Source organism: Arachis hypogaea, chromosome 13 (assembly GCF_003086295.3).
Source record: "Arachis hypogaea cultivar Tifrunner chromosome 13, arahy.Tifrunner.gnm2.J5K5, whole genome shotgun sequence".
Taxonomy (NCBI): Eukaryota; Viridiplantae; Streptophyta; class Magnoliopsida; order Fabales; family Fabaceae; genus Arachis; species Arachis hypogaea.
The window spans coordinates 138,577,477-138,602,828 of record NC_092048.1 but is presented as its reverse complement, the minus strand read 5'-3'; the positions used below and the strand labels follow the sequence as shown (position 1 = coordinate 138,602,828).

Below are 25,352 nucleotides of genomic sequence, written 5' to 3'. Positions count from 1 at the left end.
ATCATAAGGCGATGGTCCTTTGTTGGATCCATTTTCGTCTTTTTTTTTAATTCTCTCTTTTTGGAGGAGTCTCACCTACTCCAGCCATTTCAGCGGCGGAAGTCTCTTTTATGTGATGATTATCAGAGCCAACCTAGCTCTGATACCATGCCAAATTGCCTTGTATTTTATTGAATAGCATATCAATTATATATACAGTACTATACCTAACAATTAGCTATCTGATTTTCTAATTGTGGTAATACAAGATATTTACAGCCAATAAAACGGGATACACCAAATCAACTAAAACTGAAAAGAATTTGTTTCCTAATATTTAGCCGTGACATATGTGGCTTGATATGCATCAGATTTCATTAACATTTTTTTCTTTTTTTCTTTTTTGTTATTGTTTAATGATTGAGTGTAATGTATGTGTAGTTGACCATCTTTGACACCCTTCATCCCTTTGCAGAACATCTTCACCCTAATGCCTTCATTCTAAAGGGAAAAAATAAGAAAAGAAAGAAAAAAAAAGATAGCAATTTTTTTATTTTTATTTTTTTAACAATGGGATGTAAAGGGATAAAGGTGTTGAGAATAATTTCTGTTTACGGTTACTTTTTTGGTATACATTATCTCGATGGAATTAGAAGCATTGTTCTATCACAAATAACAATAATAAAAAAAGATTTAGATGACATTAATTTTGTTTCATGAAGGAACAACCCAACATTTCATGATAAAATACATGCATATATATTGTTTTGGTTTAATTTGTTTCTAATACTGCAAGCAGAGAAAAAGACAAAGACAATGTTTTAAAAATGATATTTGTGCACTTTTCCTATTAATCATATATAAATTAAATTACTAAATGAATATATTATACAATATTAATTTACATATTATCTAATTTATTTTTAAATAATATAATATTTTAAATATATATTATATAGTATAGTCAATTATCGCACGAATCTTAATCTAGTAGATATATAATTTAATTCAATCTAAATATGCATTTTGTATTTTAATTATATTTTATTTTAGCGTCTAATTTTAATAGCTAATTTTAGTATACACTTACTATATTAATTGTGTTTAAATATTTTTTTTTCGAGTTTTTATATTATACTATTTTCTACGGTAACATTTTACTTTCTATTTATATTAACACTAGTGTGTTTATTTATGTGAGGTTAGTTAATAATATAGTAAATCTTTTATATTCCAAGTAAAGAAAACTTCGATTTAAGTATTAAAAATAATACAATTCTTTTAAAAAAAATATATATGATAAAGAGTATATTAGAAAAAAAAGTTATGCCCCAAATATAATATATTTTCATTATATATTGTATAGATATAGATAGATTTAAAGATATATAGATATATAGATATTGACGTAAATGGTTATTCCAACATGCGTATTCATTTAAGAATGCAATGAAAATAATATATATAATAAGTGACTAAGGGTGAAATATATAAAATGAAAATGACAATATATATGTGGTAACATATTGTAGGTTATTTCAGCTAGCTATTTATTCTAGGACAGAATAAAAGTCAGCTAAGAAAAAGTTGTATATTAAAATTTTTAAAAATGATATATTTAAATTTTGTAATAATTAATTATTAAGTGATTTTTATTAATTTTTTAGATTTATCATTGTTTTTAATTTTGCTTTAACTAAAAACACAATTATTTAAAATTTGAAATAAAGAATAATTTAAAGATATAATTGTCAATTTAATGACAAATTGTTAGGAGAAAAATGTGAATGGAAAACATTTTCATTATTACTCTTTTACCATCTATAATTTTTTTTTTCAAATGACTTAATATATTAATTTAGAGTCTATTAGTATAAATTAAATTGAATTAGTGGAGTGATAAGTTCGTTCCGCGGCTTAAATAAGTGTATCAAATTATATTTGGAATAATTTATTTGTTGTAAATTCTTAAATAAAGTTTAAATTTATAATAAATTATTGATTTAATTATTTTGTTAGTTTTTATAGTTTTATGAAAATTTTAATTAAATTTTTATAACTTTTTTAATTGGATTTTTATACCAATTTTTTTTCATTTAGGTTCCTCTTGATAGTAATTAGCTTAATTGTATAGAAACCCAACTAAAAAAAAAATTAGTGCAGAGACTCAAATAAAAAGAAAAAAAAAGTAGAGATCCAATTAAAAAAAAAAATTAGTACAAGGACTTACTTAAAAAAAAGTATAAAAACATAATTAAAAAATTTGTAAAATTAAACCAATAGAATAATTAAACCTAAATTATTCACAAATTTATCAAGCTAAATGATACCAAAAAGAAAAAGAAATTATTAGTACAAAAATATCAAATATATTAACTTTTCTAGTTTATAATTTTATGTATGTTATATCTAAAATTATATATTTATTTTATCTAATATTATTTAATTCTTTTAACAATAATTAATAAATATAAAATAAAATATGTGTTATTAGAAAATGTAAAATAACATAATTTCAAACCGTTTTAAAATAATTTTTTATTGTTTCTCAAATATAACTATTAATTGGGATATTAGCAAGATAAAATAAAACTAATTTAGAATTTATTAAAATAAATTTTCTTAAAAGTACTAATTTTGGTTATATTTTATATTATATATTTACGATAAACTATTAAAATCACATCCGATTTTTGAGACACTAATACAAACAACTCTTATTTTTATAATAACAAAAATATTTTTTAAATATTATAAAAATAACAAAAAAACTAAAAATAATATTTTTATAAGTAGTAAATAAATTTTATATTTTGTAAATTGCTTATACGTTTGATAAAAAAATTTGTAAAAATATTTGAATAAAAGTACATATAAAAAAGGATAAAAATTCGATATATATATATATATATATTTAAAAGTATTTTTGGTCTTTAATAAGAAATTATAAAAATTTATTTAGTGTAAAATTATCAAATTTTTAAATTATTTTTTAATGATATATATTTAACATTAGGTATTTTTATTGCATTTAAAAATATTTTTGTTATTAATAAAATTGTGATATTTTTTACCGAATATTAAAAAATTGAAAATAATTTTAGTAATTTATTCAAATATTTTATATTAAAAATATTATTTATATATTAAAATTTATTAAATAATATATATTTTTATATAAATTTATATACTAATTTTAAATTTTAATGGATAATTGTATATCGTTAATATATTATTTTATATTATATTTGTTTGGGGGTAAAACTGAATCACCGGCAACTCCAACTTGTTGCGAAAAGCAAACCCCCTGGGTATCTCTGAAAACCCTAAAATTTTCGCATTGCTCTGTCACACTCGTCCATGGAAATGCTATTCTCTTCTTAAACCCTCACATCCGATTCATCTCCGTACATCAAAATTCACGCTTCTCTCTAGGGTTTCCAATCAGGAACAATGTCTCTGCCACCCATAGAGTGTATTTATGTAACGGAGGACTGTGTTCGCGAATGGAAGAGTGGCAATCCTGCCCTCAGGGTTTCCGAAGCAGTTCCATCGCTACGCTTCCTCTACGAGCTTTGCTGGACTATGGTTCGTCCTTTCCGTCGTTTTTTGCATTCATAATACATCTGTTCTTACCTAAATTTTTCGCACCCTGCGTTGGAAAATTTAAAAATTTGGTGGTGAATTCGGAGCTTTATTTCTCCGTTTCTGGGATAAAGACTGATTTTTGTTCCTGGATTGATGTCAGGTTCGGGGTGAATTGCCGTTTCAGAAGTGTAAAGTAGCGTTAGATTCTGTCATATTCTCCGACAGACCGCCGACTGAGAAATTAGCTTCAAATTTTGCAGATATAGTGACCCAAATGGCCCAAGATGTGAGTTACCGCCGCTTGAAGCTGTTTTTAGTCCCTCTCATTCTTTCTTATTGATTTTCTTTTTTCAAGAGTAGTTGTTAATTTATTACACCTGCAAATTGGTCGATGTTCAAAAATTGGAATTGGAATGATCATTATATGTCATTCATTTTTCTTTTCTGTAATGAGAATAGTGAGCCTCCTTAAGTTATATTGTGCTTTCTTTCTCCTCATCTGGTACCATTTATAGTTGTTCAATTTTGTTATTAGTAAAGGATAGGGTGAGTTAAATATATTTTTCTGTTTCAAATTGCATGAACATCAAATTGAGCTGGAGTTCCTTTACAACTTTACCTCACTTGTTGTGGCAAGAGGAAATCAGGGCTTATATGATGACTATTCCCAAAGAATTGTAAATTGTGTTGATAGCGAATAGTGTTCAATTTTAAGTAGTTGACTGTTAGTTATTCATCGTTTGTGGTCAGCACGATACTATACTTATGTATATCTCTTTCTATACAGCATACAATGTCGGGAGAGTTTCGATCTCGTCTCATTAAACTGGTCAGTTATGATCCCACCGTGTTGATCTCTGCATGTTTACATCTTCAAATTAAACATTACGGTTCTTAATTCTTTATAATTTTTCTTCAATATCATTGCTTATAGACTTTAATTTTTCTAGGCAAGATGGCTTGTGGAATCTGAATTGGTTCCGGTTAGGCTACTTCAAGAACGCTGTGAGGTCTGCCTTTTTTGTTCCTTTCTTTCCGTCATCATTCATACTTTGTGTAACTTAACTTTCTATTTCTTCTGAGGCTTTTGGTTAGTGTCAATTGTGAGTGACTGAGATGTAGTCTTTTGTGAACTAACATGGTTTTTTATTTCTATCTTACACAATTTGCAGGAAGAGTTTTTGGGGGAGGCTGAAATGATCAAAATAAAGGCTCAGGATTTGAAGGGAAAAGAGGTGAGCAATGAATTGCTAGAAATATATTTGCCACAAGATACACCTATTAATTACATTAGCTGCAGACTACCATGAAAATCGAACTATTCTTGCCAAAGGCTGGCGTTTATTGTTAAGCTTTGTGATTGCATGTATTTGATTCAATTGGGCTGTTGATTTCAGGTCAGAGTTAATACACGGCTTCTTTATCAACAAACCAAATTTAACCTTCTTAGAGAAGAGAGTGAGGGCTATGCAAAGCTGGTATGATCTCAAATTCATTTTAATTATTATTATTATTATTATTATTATTATTATTATTATTGTTATTGTGATTTTGGCTGAAGTGAATTTGACTGTTCCCTTATTTGTCCAATGTTTTATATTTGTTTTCCCTTTCAAAACTTTGTTCACAATTTTATTCCTTGGTGTTATCGTAACAGAAGATATAGTATAATAGGAACATATTAATTCTAGCTTATAGGTAGAAATTGGTGATCATACTGTACCACGTGTCAGACAACTTAAGCATCTTCTGTTTACCTACAAAACAATTGGAAAATTGAGGTGATGTAAATTGTAGGTATCATTCTTGGTGGATCAAATGGAAGAGGGTTTTGGGTGTTATTTTTATGATAGGAAATCACCCCTCAAATATAGGGGGGAAATACTACATAGCTACAAGACTTACAATTGTTGAAGAGGATTGAATATTGGGCACTGAAAAGCTTAAAAAGAATAAGCTCAATATAGTGAGGCTAGGAATGAACATCCGTTGTTTGATGACTAAACACTAGTAAAAAAAATATTAAAAGTATGTATTGGAGAGTGCTAGTATAGTGCCTATGTGTGGAAGGTTATTTAATTTCACCTTAGGTGGTTTGGTAAGAAAGTAGATAAGATGGAGGAAGCTCATTTCTTAAAGATTAGAGTTGCAGTGTTTTTATATTTCAATGACTTAACTATTAAGATGGGTTACGATCTAGGTCATTATGGTTTGATTTGGTATGCTGTATTCAGTTCAGTTTAATTGTGTAGGTCACTCTTCTTTGCCGAGATTCCGAAGCTCCAACTCAAAAGGCATCTGCCGCAACAATTGGCATTATTAAGGTTTTGATGCTTTCAATGACTTTGAGAATCCCACTGTCCTTTTTCTGTATTTAATGATGATGACTTTGGTGTTGATTTTGATTAATTCTGCAGTCGTTAATTGGCCATTTTGATTTGGATCCAAATCGTGTTTTTGATATTGTAAGTTTCTTCAATTTGATTTTTTTTCTTTCTTTCTCGTTTTTTATAGTTAACTTGCCTATTTATGTTCTCATTTTATGTTTTACCTGGCTATTGATGTTTGTTGATCAGGTTCTTGAGTGTTTTGAACTTCAACCTGATAACAGTGTGTTTCTAGAGCTGATTCCTATTTTCCCCAAGGTTATTGTTCTAAGTTTTTCTTATTTCAAAATCTGATATTGGTTAGACAAGTTTTAATACTCTGGTGTTATCTTTTTTTTTTTTTTTTTGCAGTCTCATGCTTCACAGATTCTTGGATTTAAGTTTCAATATTATCAGCGCATGGAAGTCAGCTGCCCTGTTCCCTTTGGGCTCTATAAACTCACAGCGTTGCTGGTGAAACAAGATTTTATTGATATTGATAGCATGTAAGATGTGCTCATGTGCTGCATAAGAATCACAATTCACATATTGCATTCTCATAAGGCATACTCAACTTAAATCCAATATTTGGGTCTGTTTTGACTATTAGAAACAAGCTAGTATTGGATGATATTTACAAATTTAATTTTGTCATGGGTTATGATTCCTGATTTTCAGAGTTGTGGGGAAAATGTTGTTATGCAGATGAGGAATGCTTTATAATCATACCAAAGTTGAGTAGTTTGTAGTTTAAGATATAATAAGGATGGTCAACTTTGTAGTTTGATGCACTCTGTTCACTTCTTCTATGATTGACACCACAAATCTGATCACTAAAACAGTGAAGGCATAATAAAATTGTGCAATTCATGTAACCCACTTTACCTAGTTGGAGAAGACTTCCATGCTGTTAATGGTGATGATGTTCCGGTATTTAGGCATGGGAAAAGCATATCTATTTGTGTTGTTAAAGATATTTCAAGTAATTAATTACTCGATAAGTAGGATGGGAGTGGTTGAAATTAGCTTTTAGTGTATATAATCTGCCATAATTTATTTATCGAGAAACTTGTGTCAAATATATGTTCTGCTCGGCTGAGGTGCTAATGCTATTGGCATCTAGGTCTTGGTTATGTTATGATTTGTTATTTATGCAATGCATAAGATAGCTTTGTAACTATCATTTTGATTGAAGATATGCACATCTACTTCCGAAGGATGAAGAAGCATTTGAGCATTATAACACTTTCTCTTCCAAGCGGCTTGATGAGGTATTTATGCTATGAATGCTTATGATGAACAGTCCATCCTTGATTTTTATGTTTTTCTCTTATTTTTTGGCTAGTGTAATTTACTGAAGTTTGACAATATCATTCACAGGCTAACAAAATTGGAAGAATAAACCTTGCTGCTACTGGCAAAGATCTAATGGATGATGAAAAACAGGGTGACGTCGCAATAGATCTTTTTGCTGCTATAGACATGGAAACTGATGCAATTGAAGAGCGAAAGTCTGAGCTTCAAAACAGTCAAACTTTGGGCTTGCTTACCGGCTTTCTTTCGGTGGATGACTGGTATGTGTTATTTGTAATTTGCATGTAATATGTGGTGGTAAATGGTGTTATAGTAAATGCTCTATTGTTTTGTTTTCTTTTTCATTCCATCTTCCGTAAAATTTCTCGTTCATTTTGTTTACTTGAATGTTGCCATCCCCTGACTTCATTAGTATAATATGTGGTTATTGAATGTGATGGATCTCAAATTTATGGATGTAAGATTTAGTTCCTTTCCAGTCATGATAAACTAAGCTATAGCTTGACTGGATCCTTACGTTCTCTTTAGTTTATCGTTAGATTTCTATTTTTGTTTTTGCAGGTATCATGCACATATGCTGTTTGGTCGTCTGTCACCACTCAATGCAGTGGAACATATCCAAATATGTGAGAGTTTGTTTAGGTAAATGCTTGTTCATAATCTCTCGAGTCATGTAGACACTGGCATTGAGAACTTATTTGAGTTACATCTATATATGGAAATGTCCATTGAATGCATATATTGAATTTCTTGTTATTATTTTATTTTCTGCACAATGCATTTGGATATACATGTCATTGCGAATGGTGGTTTCTATATTCTTAATCGAAATTGTAAATGCGGTTAGACAATTAGAGGGATAGTACATCTTGAGGGTGGGAAGATCCAAGTATAAATGTTAGAAAACAACAAAAGAAAAGATTCAAGAATGCAAAGATGATTTGCAGTGCCTCTGCATATCCTGGTAATACCATGAGTACTGCACTTGCGAGAGGCCGTGGAGAGATTCTTATCCAACGAAACCACCAGCCAAACCCAAGAGGAGTGCATTTACTGCAAGCTCCACCACGTTGCGTCCTTTTTTATATGAAAGCCTTTTGAAATATACCCTGAGAAATAGTTCCAAATCGAAATTGGCAGGAAGCACCCAATGTTAATGTGGATATCTGTATGGTGAAAGCTTGTGTATTTGTGCATACATCAAACAGTTTGTATCCTTGGGCCTTTAATTAATATTCAGTTGTTCATCCAGGCTCATTGAGAGGACAATTTCTTCAGCATATGATGTTATTCGGCACGCACATCATCAAAACTCTGGATTATCTACAGGAGTTAGTACTGATCCTATGGATGTAGATAACTCCTCAAGACGAAGTTCTTTCATAGATCTTCCGAAGGAGCTTTTTCAGATGCTTGCTTGTACTGGACCCTACCTTTACCGTGACCCTATATTGTTGCAGAAGGTGCATGAAGTTTTTATTTTCCAATTACTTTATTTTCATTGCTGTGCTTTGTGGTAATAATGATTCCCCTTCATTGCCTGTTCCCTAAAAACCAAGTAGGTTTGTAGGGTGCTGAGAGGTTATTACTTTTCTGCCCTTGAGCTTGTTAGTCATGGCGACAGTGCCTTGAATTCTCAATTTCCTGGAATTGGAAATCCTCATCTACACCTGAAAGATGCAAGGCTAAGGGTGGAGGATGCTTTAGGAGCTTGCCTACTACCTTCTTTGCAACTGATTCCTGCCAATCCAGCTGTTGGCCAGGAAATTTGGGAACTAATGAGTCTCCTTCCTTATGAGGTTATACTTTATACATTTTCATCTGTCTACCCTATGCATTGTTAGCAGTTATCAATTAGTTTTGTTGATGAGTGTTATTTATTTAGGTGCGATATCGTTTATACGGTGAATGGGAGAAAGATGATGAGCGCATACCTATGCTCCTAGCAGCAAGACAAACAGCCAAGGTACCGATCTGCATATATTTGGGACTGCCTAGGCTAAATTCAGTAAGCTTTATTATTTATTTCCCTTGTACTGTTTACTTTCTCTTTCTATAGTTGGACACTAGACGCATTTTAAAAAGGTTGGCAAAGGAGAATTTGAAGCAGCTAGGTCGAATGGTCGCAAAATTAGCTCATGCTAACCCTATGACTGTCCTACGAACAATTGTTCATCAGGTGCTGATTTAGTTGAGCTTTACCTTGAAACTTGATCACCATGTGCTATCGATGATATATGTTCTATCATGTTGATTTTTCTGTGCGTGTGAAACGCAGATTGAGGCATACAGAGACATGATTACTCCTGTAGTGGATGCATTTAAGTATTTGACTCAGGTCTGTGCAAATTCTTTGTTTTTTCACTTTATTCCCATGTTAATTGGATCCATCTATCAGTGATGTCAGCAGGTCTGAGTAGTGTTTCTGTATCATTTATTCTGATAGTGATATATCTTTGTCAATATATAAAACTGTGTTGTCTATTCATTTACTTCTCAACAACTAAAACTTTTGGGATAGATAGTTCATGATAGGCCTGAGGCTTCTATGAGTAAGAGGTCTAGTATTTGACTATCGCTGTCCCTCATTCTTCTAAACAAAAGCTAAATTATGGCACGAGATAAATTGGACGTATGCATTATAAATGCTTCAAACCCATATGAGGCTTTGGTTGGTGACCATATAAAGTTATAAAATCATTTATGTGCCTGTACCCAACAACGTAAGCTTTTGAGAAAGATAATTCATGAAAATCTTATAATCTTTTTTTCTTTATAGATGGGGTGCTTCTCCATTTTTATATTTCTTTTGTGCATTCTCTATGTGGTGCATGTGAAGTTGTTTTCTTATTGATAGATGGTTTTCAACTTGGAAATCTATTTACTTATTTTTTCTCTCTCCCTCCTTCAACAGCTAGAGTATGACATTTTGGAATATGTTGTGATTGAGCGCTTGGCACTTGGTGGACGTGATAAGCTAAAAGACGATGGTCTAAATTTGTCAGATTGGCTTCAATCACTAGCTTCATTTTGGGGTCACCTGTATGTATATTTGCTTCATTCCCAACTCTAACTTTTATTATTTCTATTGGATTGGGAGATAAAATCTGGTTTATTATTCTTGGCAGAATGTCCTGTGCATCTGGATAAATTATAGGAAGTAATTATCATGCTTTTACGCTTGCTGTCAGGATATGTGACTGAATCTTTTTGGTGATGTTTCAATTAACTGATTTAAGGCATTAATTAATTTTTTTTTGGATAAAAGATTTAGGCATTATTTATAATGGCTAAGCAACAAATTTGTAGGTTGTCCCCATATATTTTTTTGTCTACTTTTCTACTTTTTCTTTGTGATGGTGTTTCATTCGCGAAAATACAACAGTTTATGGAAATCCTAATTTTATTGGGATTATTCTATGAATTAGTAATCATGGTTGACAATAACATGGCATTTTTCTGCATTTGCGTCATCCTATAGAGTTTAGAACATCCAGAATGCCTTGTATCAAATTCCAGGTTGCAGATCAACCTTAGCGAATGCGGGATTACAGGACACTAGGAGCTTTTCGTACCTAGTCATGATGTCAGATCAGTTAAAACCATGGGCATGCACAGACAATCATATGATGTACCACTGGGTTTTGCTCACAGATGTTTTGGAATGGATATTTGTTGTTGGTTGAATGGGGTGGGAACTTCTTTGTTGCCCTTTCAAATTTCAATATCTAAAGTCGAAACTTCTATTACATTGGTCCCCACTGCCCATATCATTTTACAAGGGAAGATTAAAAAAGATGAGGAGTACAAATTTACCTGTCTGCTGCAATAGCACTTACCATGTTTGATGGAGAATCATCTGATTGAAGAAGTTTTCACTTAGTTGGACCTTTCCCAGGTACAATTAATTTGTGGAGAAGAAAAAATGATTGCTTTGAAAGGCAATGACGTCAGTTGCAAATCAGTGGATCTTTGAGTCTGAAGAATGATCTGTGTTGTATACATGATTTATCTGAATCTCAACAGTTTGTGGTAATGTCTAATGTCAGTTCCAAAATGACAGCTTAATGGCATTTATGGGATATGATCAGGAGGGAGATGGATCCATGTATTAATGTGAACCAAAAATCTTGTCCATGCTTGTTTTGTGATAAGTTTCATTATAATTAGGTGCATAGTTGTGTAAGCTACTGAGGATATAGAGAAGATGGAGCCTGAACTGTTTACAATGGGTGGTGGTTATGGGATGATTATTTGTTGCTGACATCCAGCTGTTTAGGCTGATAATAGCTAGATTTGGAATTTTGGATCGATCTGATGACCCTTCAGTTAAAGCGTGCTTTAGGTGGTCTATTCCATTAGCAATTACTTTAATCTTGTGATGCTAATGGAGGCTGCAAGATTCTGAAGAAGTTAACTTCTTCTGGAGCTGTTCCCCATGCTTTTCTGCAAATGCACCTTCTAATGGAGTGTACTGATAAGTGGTATATTCATTCTTAAGTTGAAGATGTAAGAATACTGCTTTTCAGTTCACTTTTAGCATCAGTGGTTTTGATTGATCAACAGTTGTTTAAGTGCAAAGGATGTTTCATGATCATCATCATGTCTGTATACCACTGAGTCCCATCTTCTGAAAAAAGGATGGCATAACAAGTTTTTGTAATATGTGCTGATGGTCTTATGGAGGTAGATACTTCAATTCTTGTGGCCGTGTTATTTTGGGCAAGCATAGCTGTTAATCCTGAAACTTCGGGGGCCAATATTCCACTAGAAAAATGCTTTTGACTTGGAGGGTTGGGGTTGATATTCTTGGAGCTGTTTGGTTTGTTTGTTTTTTTTAACTCCTCATCTCCTTAGCTTTAGCTTTCCCTTCTTCTGTATATACTGATTACTCTGTAATAATATTATGTATTGTGATGCTGCATTTGATTTCTGAATTCCTCTGTTTTGTGAATTAAAGTGTAGGTTGAATGGGTTATTGGTTACCTTCTTTAAAGTGTCTTGATTGTATAATTAAAAGATGATTTGAAAATTTGTTCCCTTTAGGAACTCGTGGAATTAAGGTTGGGTGAAATGTAAGAAATGAATTAGATATGAAGATGTGATCTGTGAAACAAATTAGACCAAAGGCAGTGTCAATTTTCATGATTAAGTGTTGCTAAATAAAATAATCAAAATAATACCTTTGAATAAAAAATTAATTATGGGACCATGATCATTGAGTTAGATGTTGAATGCCTAGAAAATAAGTGAATTGGTTATTGGCTTCTATGCATGGCAAACTTTTTGAATGTCTTATCTACGTTTAGTTGCAGATTTGTGGTCTTGTGTGCTTATGTTATTCTAAATCTACATTTTCTGTGTTGGTTTATATTCTTTTATAATCATCATGATAATAACATTAGCATTAGCATTTGGGTTGTAACTTACCTAACCATTGTGATCAAAACCTCGACCTAATATGGGTTATGTGCTCAGCTAATTCTTCATGTGTGAGTGACCAGTACCTGATTTACCTTCTACACTTGTGATTCAGCTAATTCATCATTTTGGTGGCAATTTTTATGATATGTGGCAATACCACATTAAATGGGTTTGGGTTCTCACCAGACCTAGTTCTAGTTATCGAGATTGGACATTCAACCTCTTTCTGTAATACTATTGGGTTTTAATATTTTGGGTGTGCGGGATAAAATTGGTGTTAACTTGTTATAGCTAGTTCGACTTGATTCTTGTAGTGTAGAACATTATGACGTATTTGACTTATTCTCCAAAGGGACTAGATGGGGAATGTTTTCATGAGCAAATGATATTTGTTTCGTTGTAGGTGTAAGAAGTACCCTTCAATGGAATTGCGAGGCCTTTTCCAGTATCTTGTGAACCAGTTAAAAAAGGGGCAAGGAATTGAGCTTGTTCTATTGCAGGTTTTCATACTTACCTAAAAAATTGAAATTAAAGAATTGTTGTGTATTATATGGCTGCTGATGAAAAAGCAATGTTCCATGCTGATGTTGGATAAATCTTTTTCGCTGATAATTTTCAGGAACTTATTCAACAAATGGCAAACGTCCAGTACACAGAGAACCTGACTGAGGAGCAGCTGGATGCCATGGCAGGGAGTGACACTCTTCGATATCAAGCAACTTCTTTTGGAGTAACTCGAAATAATAAGGTACATAAAAGTATATAATACAGTGATTTTGGAAAGCAATAGATTGAAAGTGGCTAATGAGATGCAAGTTTGCCAGGTGTGGTAAAAAATAATGTCTTCAACTTTGTTTTTTTAAGACTAAAATATAGCAGCGAATGCAATTGTCTGCTGTTTGAATATTAACTTTGGTGTTGATGTTGTATTTAAGTTTTATAAGCTCTAGTAAATCATGTATCTTTTGTTATGGGTGGCCGAGATATAATGTATTAATCTTCGACTACCATTAAAGGAGAGTCTTGGAGCAACAACCTTAAGGTCACGGGTTCAAGTTGTGGAATCAGCCATTGATGCTTGCATCAGATTAAGCTGATTGCATTACACCTTTTGCATGCGGCTCTTACCCGCACCCTCCATAATGTAGAATGCTTGGCACCATGCTGCCTTTTAATCTTTTACTACTGTTGTAGAGTTATCCATAGTTTAAGGTTTTGGCATTTGGTTTTCTGTCATACCAAGTTAACTATATATATATATATATATATATATATATATATATATATATATATATATAATCTTTTTGATGCAGGCATTGTTAAAGTCTACTAGCAGACTTAGAGATGCATTACTTCCCAAAGATGAACCGAAGTTGGCGATCCCCCTCCTATTGCTTATTGCTCAACATCGTTCTCTGTAAGATTAGAAAGAGTACAAATACTGGAAAGCCAAGACTCAAAATGTTGTTCTCATGATTTAATTTTTTTCACAGGATTGTCATCAATGCAGATGCACCATACATTAAGATGGTTTGTGAGCAATTTGATAGATCCCATGGAACTCTTCTTCAATATGTGGAATTTCTTTGCAGTGCAGTTACTCCAGCATCAAATTATGCTGCACTCATTCCATCGCTTAATGACCTGGTCCACCTTTACCACCTGGACCCTGAGGTCTGTGTTCCCATTCTATATACTTTTGTCTTGTAAACTTAGGGCATGATTTCATGATAACTACTGCTTGATTTTATCACGAAAACTGTTTATATCCCTTCACCTGCAACATTTATTCATTTATTATGCTTGAACTTGTTTATTTTTTTATTGCTTGTCATTTTCCTGGACATAGGTTGCTTTCTTGATATATCGCCCTGTGATGAGACTTTTCAAGTCTCAGAGGAGTCCTGATGTTTGCTGGCCGTTGGATGATAATAATGCTGCAAATGATGCATCTACAGAATCTGATCTTGTAGATCATTCTGGCAGTATGGTTCTAGATCTTGGCTCTGCTCGAAATCCTATAAGGTTATAATCTTTTTCCTAGTTTCACTTTTACTTATTTGGTGCCTGTGTGTTTTAGATGCCATTCCATCTGGTAAACCTACGTCTAGAAGTGGATAATATATGCAAAAAAAATTTCTGCCCCCCCCCCCCTCCTTTTTCTTCTTCTTGACTTTGGTTATGTAGTTTTTACTATTTGATTACTGTATGCAGCTGGCCATATCTACTTGATACTGTTAAAACCATGCTGCCTTCAAAAGCGTGGAATAGCCTTTCTCCTGATCTTTATGCAACATTTTGGGGCCTCACACTATATGATTTGTACGTTCCAAAAAGTCGCTACGAGTCTGAAATAGCCAAGCTGCATGCTAATCTTAAGTCTTTGGAGGAGCTTTCTGACAATTCAAGCTCAGCAATCACCAAGAGGAAGAAGGAAAAGGAAAGAATTCAAGAATCACTTGACCGTCTGATTAGTGAACTTCATAAACATGAAGAGAATGTTGCATCAGTTCATAGGCGGCTTTCTCACGAAAAGGACAAATGGTTAAGTTCCTGTCCTGACACTTTGAAGATCAATATGGAGTTTCTTCAGCGTTGTATATTTCCACGCTGCACATTCAGTATGCCAGATGCTGTTTATTGTGCTATGTTTGTCCACACGCTTCATTCGCTCGGAACCCCCTTTTTCAATACCGTCAACCATATAGATGTCCTGATTTGTAAGACTCTACAACCTATGATATGTTGCTGCACAGAATATGAGGCAGGCAGGCTTGGTAGGTTTCTGTATGAGACTCTGAAGATTGCTTACTATTGGAAGGTAATTGATTATTACTGGTGCATAACATTAGTTATGCAATCTTTTTATCCTTTTGTATTGTTGCTCCAGTAGTACTCTTTTATCTTTTTTCCTTAACTCCTAAATTCTTTTCAGAGTGATGAATCTATTTATGAACGTGAGTGTGGAAACATGCCTGGCTTTGCTGTTTATTATAGATATCCAAACAGCCAGCGAGTTACATATGGCCAGTTTATCAAGGCAAGTGTGCGCTACTTTTATGCTACTCTGAAAATTATCTGCTTACATGTATTGGATAGATTTAATGTTTAAGGTTGTCCTCCCAAATTTTTTTATGCCTGCACCTTGTTTCTTCCTGATCCAAATACTACAGAAGTGAATTATTTTGATCAATTTTCTATTTCTTTGCTTATAGGTACACTGGAAGTGGAGTCAGAGAATAACCAGACTATTAATTCAGTGTTTGGAATCTAGTGAGTACATGGAAATTAGAAATTCTCTCATTATGTTGACAAAGATTTCTGGAGTTTTCCCTGTTACTCGGAAGAGTGGGATAAACCTTGAAAAGCGGGTAACTTATCTTTATAGTAAACTTCTCTTGTGCTAGTAATTTCGAACATCAATGCACTATTTGACATATTTTATCATCATGTAGGTGGCTAAGATTAAAAGTGATGAAAGAGAGGATCTTAAGGTGCTGGCAACTGGTGTTGCTGCTGCATTAGCTGCTAGGAAGGTATGCTGTTAATTTGGTGTAGGTATGGCTGTATTTTGTTGAGTTTAACACTTCAATCTCTTCCATCACACAGCCTTCATGGGTTACTGATGAAGAATTCGGTATGGGATATCTTGAGTTGAAGCCTGCGCCATCTATTAGTAAATCTTCTGCTGGAAATTCAACATCTGTACAAAGTGGGATAAGTCTTGGTGTTTCTCAAACTGAATCTGGCAGTGGAAAACATCTGGACTCGGTAAACACAGTCAAAGACCAGACAAAAACAAAAACTGCAGACAGCAAGGTAGAAAGAACTGACAGCACAATAGCTGGAAAATCTGATTCTGGCCAAGCAAAACTCAAGGGTAATTCATCATTAAATGGATTGGATGCTCCATCAACCTTGCCCTCACCTGCTGTACAATCTGGAGCAACAAAATCCATGGAAAACCAAAAGCAAGCAGAAGAATCTGCAAGTAGAGCATCGGAAGAACATGTTCCGAGAGCTGCAGAGGTAGCTTTTCTATATCTTAGCTAGGCTGTACAGTTAGGCATTTTCCTTTCCATTCATCGTTGTGGAATCCTTCTTTCTAGTGCAACCTAGACACATAATCTTTTATTCTTCTTCTTTATTAACAGTTTTTTAAATATCCCCTCACCCTCCCTTCCTCTCTAAAAGAATAATAAGTTAATTCTGCTGTTTTCAGTCAAGAGCTTCCGGGAAACGTTCGGCACCTGCTAGCTCACACTCAAAGCCCTCGAAACAAGATCCTGCAAAAGAGGATACTAGATCTGGTAAAGCTGTTGCCAGAGCGTCTGGTTCTTTGAGCAGTGACAAGGATATACAAAACCATGCATCAGAGGGAAGACACACTGGAAGTACTAATTTATCTTCTTCAGTCAATGCTAATGGTAACAGTATTTCAGCTTCTGCAAAAATCTCAGCTCCATCTACCAAGGGTGAGACCGGTGGTGAGCTCAAGGCTGAGATCGGTGTCGTAAAGTCTTCTGATATTAGGGCTTCTGTGGTGAAGGATGATGGAAATGATGTTATTGACTCGGTAAGAGGTTCCTCTTCACGTGTAGTTCATTCTCCTAGGCATGACAATACAATTGTTACTTCAAAGTCTACTGATAAAGCCCAGAAGAGAGCTAGTTCTGCTGAAGAACCTGATAGACTTGGTAAACGGCGTAAAGCGGAGGCGGAGCAAAGAGATTTCGAGAATGAAATCAGATTCTCTGAAAGAGAGAAGCTTGTAGATCCTCGATTATCTGATGAGAAATTGGGGCCAGATGAACTAGGTTTGTACAGGGCAGGGGATAAGCCATTGGAAAGGGCAAAAGACAAAGGAAATGAAAGGTATGAAAGAGAGCACAGGGAGAGATTGGACCGTGTTGATAAGTCTCGTGGAGATGACTTCATTGTGGAGAAACCTAGGGATAGGTCAATCGAAAGATATGGAAGAGAACGATCTGTTGAGAGAATGCAAGAAAGGGGTAGTGAAAGGGGTTTCAATAGACTCCCTGAGAAGGCTAAGGATGATAGAAGCAAGGATGATAGAAGTAAATTACGATACAATGATGTATCTATAGAAAAATCTCATGCAGATGATCGCTTCCATGGGCAAAGCCTGCCTCCACCACCCCCATTACCTCCAAATATGGTTCCTCAATCTGTTGGTGGTGGTAGGCGTGATGAAGATGCTGATAGGAGGTACGTTCCCACTAGACATTCTCAAAGGCTTTCTCCAAGGCATGAAGAAAAAGAACGGAGACGGTCTGAAGAGGCTGTGGTTTCCCAGGATGATGCAAAACGCAGAAAAGAAGATGATTTTCGAGATAGGAAACGCGAGGAACGAGAAGCATTATCATTGAAGGTAGAAATCAATGTTGTATCTTAGTTTTGCTATCTGCATCATATGTACTAGTGATTTACGCGTGGTTGAAGAACTTAAATGGAGTAAAGTTAGTTTTTCATTTGGTTAGATATGCTTCTGTCCGTAAACTAGGTCTTTATTGCCTGCAGTAGCCAAGAGTACAAATGCATGATATTTCTATAAAGTGCTACTTGTTCTCTAGATGGTTGAAGTTTTCTTTTGCTTCAAGTTGAAAATGCAAGTGAAAAAAGTTGACATTATAATATTCTAATAAGATGGTATTGGGGTAAGTGTACATCATTCATCATGTAAAGCATAACCATATGTAGATTTAATCTTAGGTTAATATGGCTTCCCATGATTTGGTGTGATTTTAATTATTACTGTTTTACGTTTTTTTGTATATTTTTTCAATGATTTAAATAATGTATTTTCGATTTTGTATTTCTCTAAATCTTTTTTTGGTTGTATTTATAAAGTTATGCTTCTTAACATAAATTTCTCTCTTCTGGTTCTTTGATTAGATCAACCAATGACTAGGAGGATTTCATTATTCTAATTGTTGGGATGCTCATATATTCTTCAGGTTGAAGAGAGGGATAGAGAAAAAACAAATCTTCTAAAGGAAGAGTTGGATTTAAATGCTGCATCCAAGAGACGTAAGCTCAAGAGGGAGCATCTGCCAGCTGGTGAACCTGGGGAGTACTCACCAGTGGCTCCTCCACCTCCACCCCTAGGTATTGGTGTTTCACAAGCCTATGATGGAAGAGACAGGGTAGACAGGAAGGGACCCATGATCCAACATGCAAATTACATAGATGAACCAGGTCTCAGAATTCATGGTAAAGAGGTAGCCAGCAAGCTGAATCGTCGTGAATCTGATCCGTATCCTATACTGCAGAGTGCTTTTTTGGTTTATATGCATAATTATTTATATCAAGATCACTTGTCTGTTAGTGTATCTTTTACTGCGATTTGCCTGACTATTTACCATGTCTGCATTTTTTGCTCCATTTGTAACATAGTTCATGGAAGGAAGCTAGAATATGGTGGTCCTTGGTTGATGAGATGGCATGATATTCATTCCTGTCTGCACTACACGGCTACACGCTGCTTTTTCTCTGTTTTTATGACTGAAGGAGTTTTAATTTAAGATCCTAGTGTAGTTGTAGCTAGGTTACTAAGGTCAAATACACATGCTTTTTGTTGGATGTTTGGTTTCCTTGTATCATGTTGTGCAGTTGTTTCCTTAATTGAGTAATAGAATGTATGATCGAGAATGGGATGATGAGAAGAGGCAAAGAGCTGATCAGAAACGGCGGCACCGAAAATAAAATACATCAAAGCAGGATTGTTCGCGACTTGCAAGTAGGTTCCGGGATCACATCAATTCTATCTGCTACTCCCTCATCCTGCAATTTTCAGCTGTTCAAAATTATTTGGTCTTCTAAAAGGCAATGCCAATCAATTGTGAATTGGCTTGTGCACTTGTATATAGTGTTGTATATTCTGGATAGCCAGTGATTAGCTGTACCATTGTGAGAATAATTTATTTTGCTGAGCCTACACTTACATGAATAGTCTAACCAACAAGAAACATGAATTTTGTGAATTGCTATATTAACTTGACATGAAAAGGGTTCGATACACATGGGATTTTCAGCCTTGCCATTGGGGATGAATCCTGTGCATTCTCAATTGATGAAGCGAGTCTGCCATTGGCGACTAATATATCAATGTTTGCTCATATATGTAAACTGAAAAGGAGCAGAAGAGCGTTTCCTAGTTAGTTGTGCTATTTGTGTAGACTATATATATATATATATATATATATATATATATATATATATATATATATATATATATATATATATATATGCACGAAATAACAATAGCAGCATGTATAGTAGAAAACACCTCTGTAAGAGTAAACAATTCAATTAAGTATCTTTTAAAAATTGTACAATATTTAATTTTTTATTACAATAATTTAAAAAAATAAAACAAATATTTAAATAGATTTGATGTCTTTTTAAAATTGAATATATATCTAAAATACAAACTGAATAAAACTAAAATTTAAAATTTCTGTTTCAGTTTTATTATTTTTAATTATTAACAGATTATCATTTAAATACACTTCCAAAAATATAAATTTAGTAAAATTGAAGATTTTAATTCGTCTTTGTGATTATTTGTCTACGCTGGCGTCCTCCTTGGCGCTGCCATGTCATGTCAGCGCCGTTCTCCTGCTTTGTCGTTCCTTTGCAACGCCGTCGTCCACCTCGCTCGTCCTTGGCATTGCCTTTTTCTTCGCCGCTCAATCCGCAGTTTTGTTTCATCCTACTCTTCATCGCATTAGTCTTCACTAGCGTTGCTAATCCTTCTTCATTGGTAACCTCAGGTATTTTGGATGTGTTTAAGAGAAAGTGATTCATAGTTAATCGTATGTATCTGTTTTGTTATTCAATCACATTGATTTTGCATGTCATGTACAACATCCTAATTTGCATTGGAGAATGGTTTAGGTAGAAGAACAATTTAAAGAATCACAATCCTCAAATTGTCAACACTGTTATATTTGCAATTACGGCCACGACAAGAATTTACATTTTTTATTTATGATTTTGAATGTGTTTTAGAAATATTTTGTATATCACTTCATAATTTTAGATGTATTACAATTGTTTTTTAATGTTTAAATTTAAATTTTAAATTTATGATTTTGGATGTGTTTCAAGAACATTTTTTATATAAGTTAATAATTTTAGATGTGTTACAATTGAAAAAGAAATTACGGCCACTATAAGAAAGAATCGGAGAACGAGATAAAAGAATAGAAGAGAGAAGAAAATCGTGACGTAAAGAAGCAAACAATAACTAACTATGAAGTGGGTACAAAGTTAGAGAAATTTTAGTTTTTAAAATTTAAATTATTTTCAATTATAAATGTGTATCTGTTTTACTCAAATTTTTGTTCCATTGTTAACAACAAATAAATCAACAATTTTCGAGTTTTGTTTCACAATCTTAATTCAAGGAGCGGAAATGACTCCTTTTGTGGGTGTCTCAAAGTCTCAATTGTAACTGGGCAAATAATATTAAAAGGAATAAAAGCAATCAAATAAACATGTAAATGCAAGGTGCCAGTAGCAAAATAAATTGCAGAAATTGAAAGAGAATGAAAGAAGAAGATAAAGACGAACAAATAAAAATAAAGAACTTCGATAAAAAATAGAAAATAAAGTACAAGTTTGAGTTCAGACTTCAGAGGAATTACTTAAAATTCCCAGTTTTACTCTGTGTTGCCAGGGAGGCTGAGAGTGTTTTTGAGTTTCCAAGTGTTTTCCAAGAAGAACTGAACAGATTACAACGTATTCCTAAAACTCTATTTATAGACCAGCCTAATCTCAATGGACAGTTACTCTTTGTACACCACTTGCAAGGAATTTGAATTTCATGTAGCTGTTTCCCGCACTTCTTGCTTGATGTAAATTTCAAAATTCAAATAAATAACTAACTATCAAATGATCTAATTTAATTTAAAATAGATATAAATATTATATATATGAATATTACCAGACAACTAATTATTTATTATTTATTATTTTTTATTTTTTTATAATTTTCTTATAAAAATAATATTTTGTCTAACAGTATCTATGGAGAGGTATCGTAGTAATAAAAGGGATCTACATATGGTGTTTATTGATTTGGAAAAAGCGTATGATAGGGTACTAAGGGAGGTATTATGGAAGGTTTTAGAAAAGATGAGAGTAAGGATCGCATATATTTAGGCAATTAAAGACATGTATGATGGGGCCACAACTAGTGTGAAGACTCAAGGTGGTGTGACAGAGGAATTCCCTATTGGTATAGGATTATACCAGGGATCATCCTTAAATCCATACCTTTTCACATTAGTCTTGGAAGTACTCACAGAGCACATCCAAGAGCTTGTGCCATGGTGCATGCTTTTTGCCGATGATATCGTCCTTATGGGAGAGTCAAGGGAAGACCTAAATAAGAAGTTGGAGTTATGGAGAGAAGCTTTAGAAGTATATGGTCTGCGCATAAGCCGTAGCAGGACGGAATATATAGAATGTAAGTTCAGTCTGAGAAGGGAAAACCCCAATATAGAGGTGAAGATTGGAGAAAACATCCTACGAAAATTTAAAAGTTTTAAGTATCTTGGGTGCATCATACAGGATAATAGAGAGATTGAACATGATGTAAATCATAGGATCCAAGCAGGTTGGTCAAAATAGTGGAGTGCATCTGGTTTTATATGCGACAAAAAAGTGCCTTTAAAACTTAAATGTAAATTCTATCGCACCACTATAAGACCGGCTATGCTGTATGGTACGGAGTGTTGGGCGGCTAAAGGGGAGCACGAACATAAGTTGAGTGTGGCAGAGATGAAGATGTTGAGATGGATGAGTGGTCATACACGATTGGATAAAATAAGGAATGAAGATATAAGGGAGAGAGTTGGAGTAGCACCCATCGTGAAAAAGATGGTAGAATCGCGTTTCAGGTGGTTTGGGTGGATGAGATGGAAGATGGACAAAGGGCGAAAGGCAGAAGAAAACCTAATAAGACCATCCATGAGGTGGACAAACGAGATCTACATGTAAACGGTCTCTCTGTAGACATGATATATGACAGAGCACAATGGCGTCGTTTGATTCATGTAGCCGACCCCACTTAATGGGACAAAGCTTTGTTGTTGTTGTATCTAAAAAATAGAAATATGTTTAATTAAAAAATAATTAAATAATATTAAAGACTGACCAAAGATTAAATTTTGTTGTACATGTAGTATTTTCCAAAGATTGAATTTTGTTGTACATGTAGCATTTTCCAAAAGTAAATTACTAAAACGATATTCGAAAGTTTATGACAAAAATAATTTTAAAAGATGCAACAACAAATAAATTTTCAAAAAGTTTTAAAATACAATAAAAAATTAGATATTAAATATTTATTCTAAAAAAGGATTTTAGAATTATGATGTTTTTTTTGCAAATATTTTTAGAAAAATATCTTTATTTTTAAAATTTTGTAATTTTATGGCATCTAATTTTTTTTATTGAGATTAAATTTCACTTTAAATTCTTTTGTATATCTTTTAAATATTTATTTAAATGTTGACACAAAAATTTGGATTAAATCGATAAACCGTTTGTTGAATACTAATTATTTTTCCATTTATAAAAGAGATAATATTTATTAGCTATTTTGTTGCATTTTCAAATAATTTAGGGGAGGCATGTAGAAAGCAAAAACTAGCATGTAATGTCTTAACTATTTTGGGCGAACAAATACTGTAGTTATAAGTTTTCTAAATTAATTTATTCACCTACTTTGACATTAATAATGATCAGTAATCAACAATAAAAAAATAATCAAAAGGAGGAAACAATGAAATACTGATATGGTGAAGCTGCATTTGACTTTAAACTGTCATAGACCCCAAGGGTACGAAGGGTTACGAGGGAAACTCCCACAATGTTCGTTTGGCTGATAGAAAGGATTATAAGAACTAGCAGCAGCCTGTTCATCTTCATGTCCATGTCCAGAGCTGAAGAAGAAACTGCTCATCATGTCATTCTGATGAGGAAAAGTAACAGAGGTTTCCAACAGTGTCTCCCAACTAACTTGATCATCTTCAACATCAATCAGTGGCTTCTCCTCCTCTTCGTCCTCAGTTAACTCCCACATACCGCTGAGAAAAGTTTCAAGAGCTTTGATTTGTATGTGTGGTATTGGATCCACCAAAGGGTACTCATAGGAACCACATAACCCTTTAGCCCTACACCATTCATGGAACTCATAGAGCTGATTTGATTGCACTGATGCTTTCTTGTATATGTTGAAAGCCGCTATGCAGCTTCTATATGGCACCTGAAGCAGATTGTCCAAAACCGCCGCCATCTCTTTCCTGAATCTGGTGTAGCAAACGAAACTGTCGCGGATTATGAGCTTCATTGCCGATTGCACCATGAAACTCTGTGCTGCTAGTCCCACTGGGAAACAATCCATGGCCCTATCAATCACGCTCTGCAGTTGCGGCAACAGTTCAAGCACTTGTTCTTGTTGTTGGTCTTCAAAGTCTGTGGAATCCAGCATGACATCAAGAAGATGAGCATAGGATCTGATGAAGTTGGTGTAGGAATGGGAAGAGGAAGAACAAGTGTCCCTGAAATGGCAAGGGTGGAGAGAGATCAAGCCATTGGAACGAATCCAGAGCAGTTGCTCGGAAAGAGGGCTGTTTCCGGGAACAGAGCGAAGCAAACGGTGGAGAAGAATGAGGCATTTGAGGGCGACCCTCCAGCTGCGAGTGGTTCCGAATCGGCGAGTGAATGTGATTGCAAAGGAGTGGCATGAAGAGGGAGAAAGCGAAAAGAGTGTCAAAAAGTATTCAATGTATTTGTCTTGAATTGGAACATCGTCGGGTGTTGTTGCCTTAATCATCATCGTATTCATGTTTGAGTATCCACCCGCTGATGCTATCTTTGCATATCTCACGTGACTCTGCTCTTTCAGAGCACTGCAAACTTGCCGGAACCTCCTTTGCATCTTTCACTCTCCTCTTGCTCTTTATTTCTTTCTTTCTTTCATTTGCTTATTAAATACATTTTCTGCTTTGGTACTGTCGTGGCTACAACTACGAGAAAATGTGAGCAATCAACTTGCGATACAAATTATGCTAACAACGTATATTTGAATGATAAAAAGCATCTCGTGGCCTATTATTTATTCTTTAAGTGAAACCTTGGGTGTTACAGACAAGTGAAAGTTTATACATTTCTTAACGATTATTCCTTTATTCACCTTCGCTATTCTCTTTTTCTGTTTTGTTTAATAACTTATTAACATTACTCTTTGTTTGACTCATGAGATTTACATATCAACATATAGCATGGGAATTTACTCGATACTTTAAGTTACAATTTTATCATTAATAAATGCTAATCATTTATCTAACAATGGTGAAAGACTATATTTGGAGGATCCACCTTATGCCCCTTTTCTTCCTTCAAGGCTCATGCCCCACTCTATAATTAAAACATATAGAATTATTGTTTTTTTTTTAAGTTCATGCATGTTTTCTTTTATCTCCCAACTCGATAAGTCAATAATTAATATTTTACGCATTAAGATTTCATTTAAGAATTTTGTCGATGACTAGTGAATTATTGCATACACAAAATAAAATTTGAATCACTAATACTTACTTAAACAGAATAATAATAAAATAATTGCTAGACTATCATTAGGGTTGG

The 25,352-nt window shown here is 33.8% G+C and overlaps 2 protein-coding genes across 3 annotated transcripts; one reads left to right on the top strand and one right to left on the bottom strand.

Moving 5' to 3' along the window:
- The first annotated feature begins 3,229 nt into the window (after positions 1–3,229).
- LOC112792051 (THO complex subunit 2) lies at positions 3,230–19,712 on the top strand. 2 transcript variants are annotated; one of them, XM_025835129.3, is made up of 32 exons: positions 3,230–3,567; positions 3,728–3,853; positions 4,355–4,396; positions 4,518–4,577; positions 4,740–4,802; positions 4,965–5,045; positions 5,820–5,891; positions 5,985–6,032; positions 6,144–6,212; positions 6,306–6,439; positions 7,129–7,204; positions 7,314–7,507; positions 7,809–7,889; positions 8,500–8,710; positions 8,810–9,046; positions 9,133–9,213; positions 9,307–9,426; positions 9,526–9,585; positions 10,162–10,289; positions 13,075–13,171; positions 13,291–13,419; positions 13,985–14,088; positions 14,165–14,345; positions 14,521–14,696; positions 14,886–15,492; positions 15,607–15,711; positions 15,887–16,042; positions 16,127–16,207; positions 16,281–16,700; positions 16,894–18,063; positions 18,650–18,948; positions 19,328–19,712. In XM_025835129.3, exons 1-32 carry the CDS (start codon positions 3,433–3,435, stop codon positions 19,395–19,397), a joined length of 5,613 nt encoding a protein of 1,870 aa, XP_025690914.1. In that variant the 5' UTR covers positions 3,230–3,432; the 3' UTR covers positions 19,398–19,712. The 2 variants fall into 2 exon arrangements, with proteins under 2 accessions (XP_025690914.1, XP_072069343.1); XM_072213242.1 differs by having other exon boundaries at positions 19,305–19,712.
- Positions 19,713–23,496: 3,784 nt separating this feature from the next.
- Positions 23,497–24,734, bottom strand: LOC112792049 (putative clathrin assembly protein At1g03050). The gene has a single exon (XM_025835127.3). The coding sequence runs from the start codon at positions 24,643–24,645 to the stop codon at positions 23,530–23,532; it is 1,116 nt and encodes a 371-aa protein (XP_025690912.1). The 5' UTR covers positions 24,646–24,734; the 3' UTR covers positions 23,497–23,529.
- Between the last annotated feature and the right edge of the window lie 618 nt (positions 24,735–25,352).

Excerpts from the sequence above, each read along its gene's own strand:
- LOC112792051 (XM_025835129.3), top strand. The coding sequence starts at position 3,433 with ATGTCTCTGCCACCCATAGAGTGTATTTATGTAACGGAGGACTGTGTT. Across the intron at positions 5,046-5,819 it reads GTGAGGGCTATGCAAAGCTG|GTCACTCTTCTTTGCCGAGA; the intron begins GTATGATCTCAA and ends TTAATTGTGTAG. Across the intron at positions 6,440-7,128 it reads TTTATTGATATTGATAGCAT|ATATGCACATCTACTTCCGA; the intron begins GTAAGATGTGCT and ends TTTTGATTGAAG.
- LOC112792049 (XM_025835127.3), bottom strand. The coding sequence starts at position 24,645 with ATGCAAAGGAGGTTCCGGCAAGTTTGCAGTGCTCTGAAAGAGCAGAGT.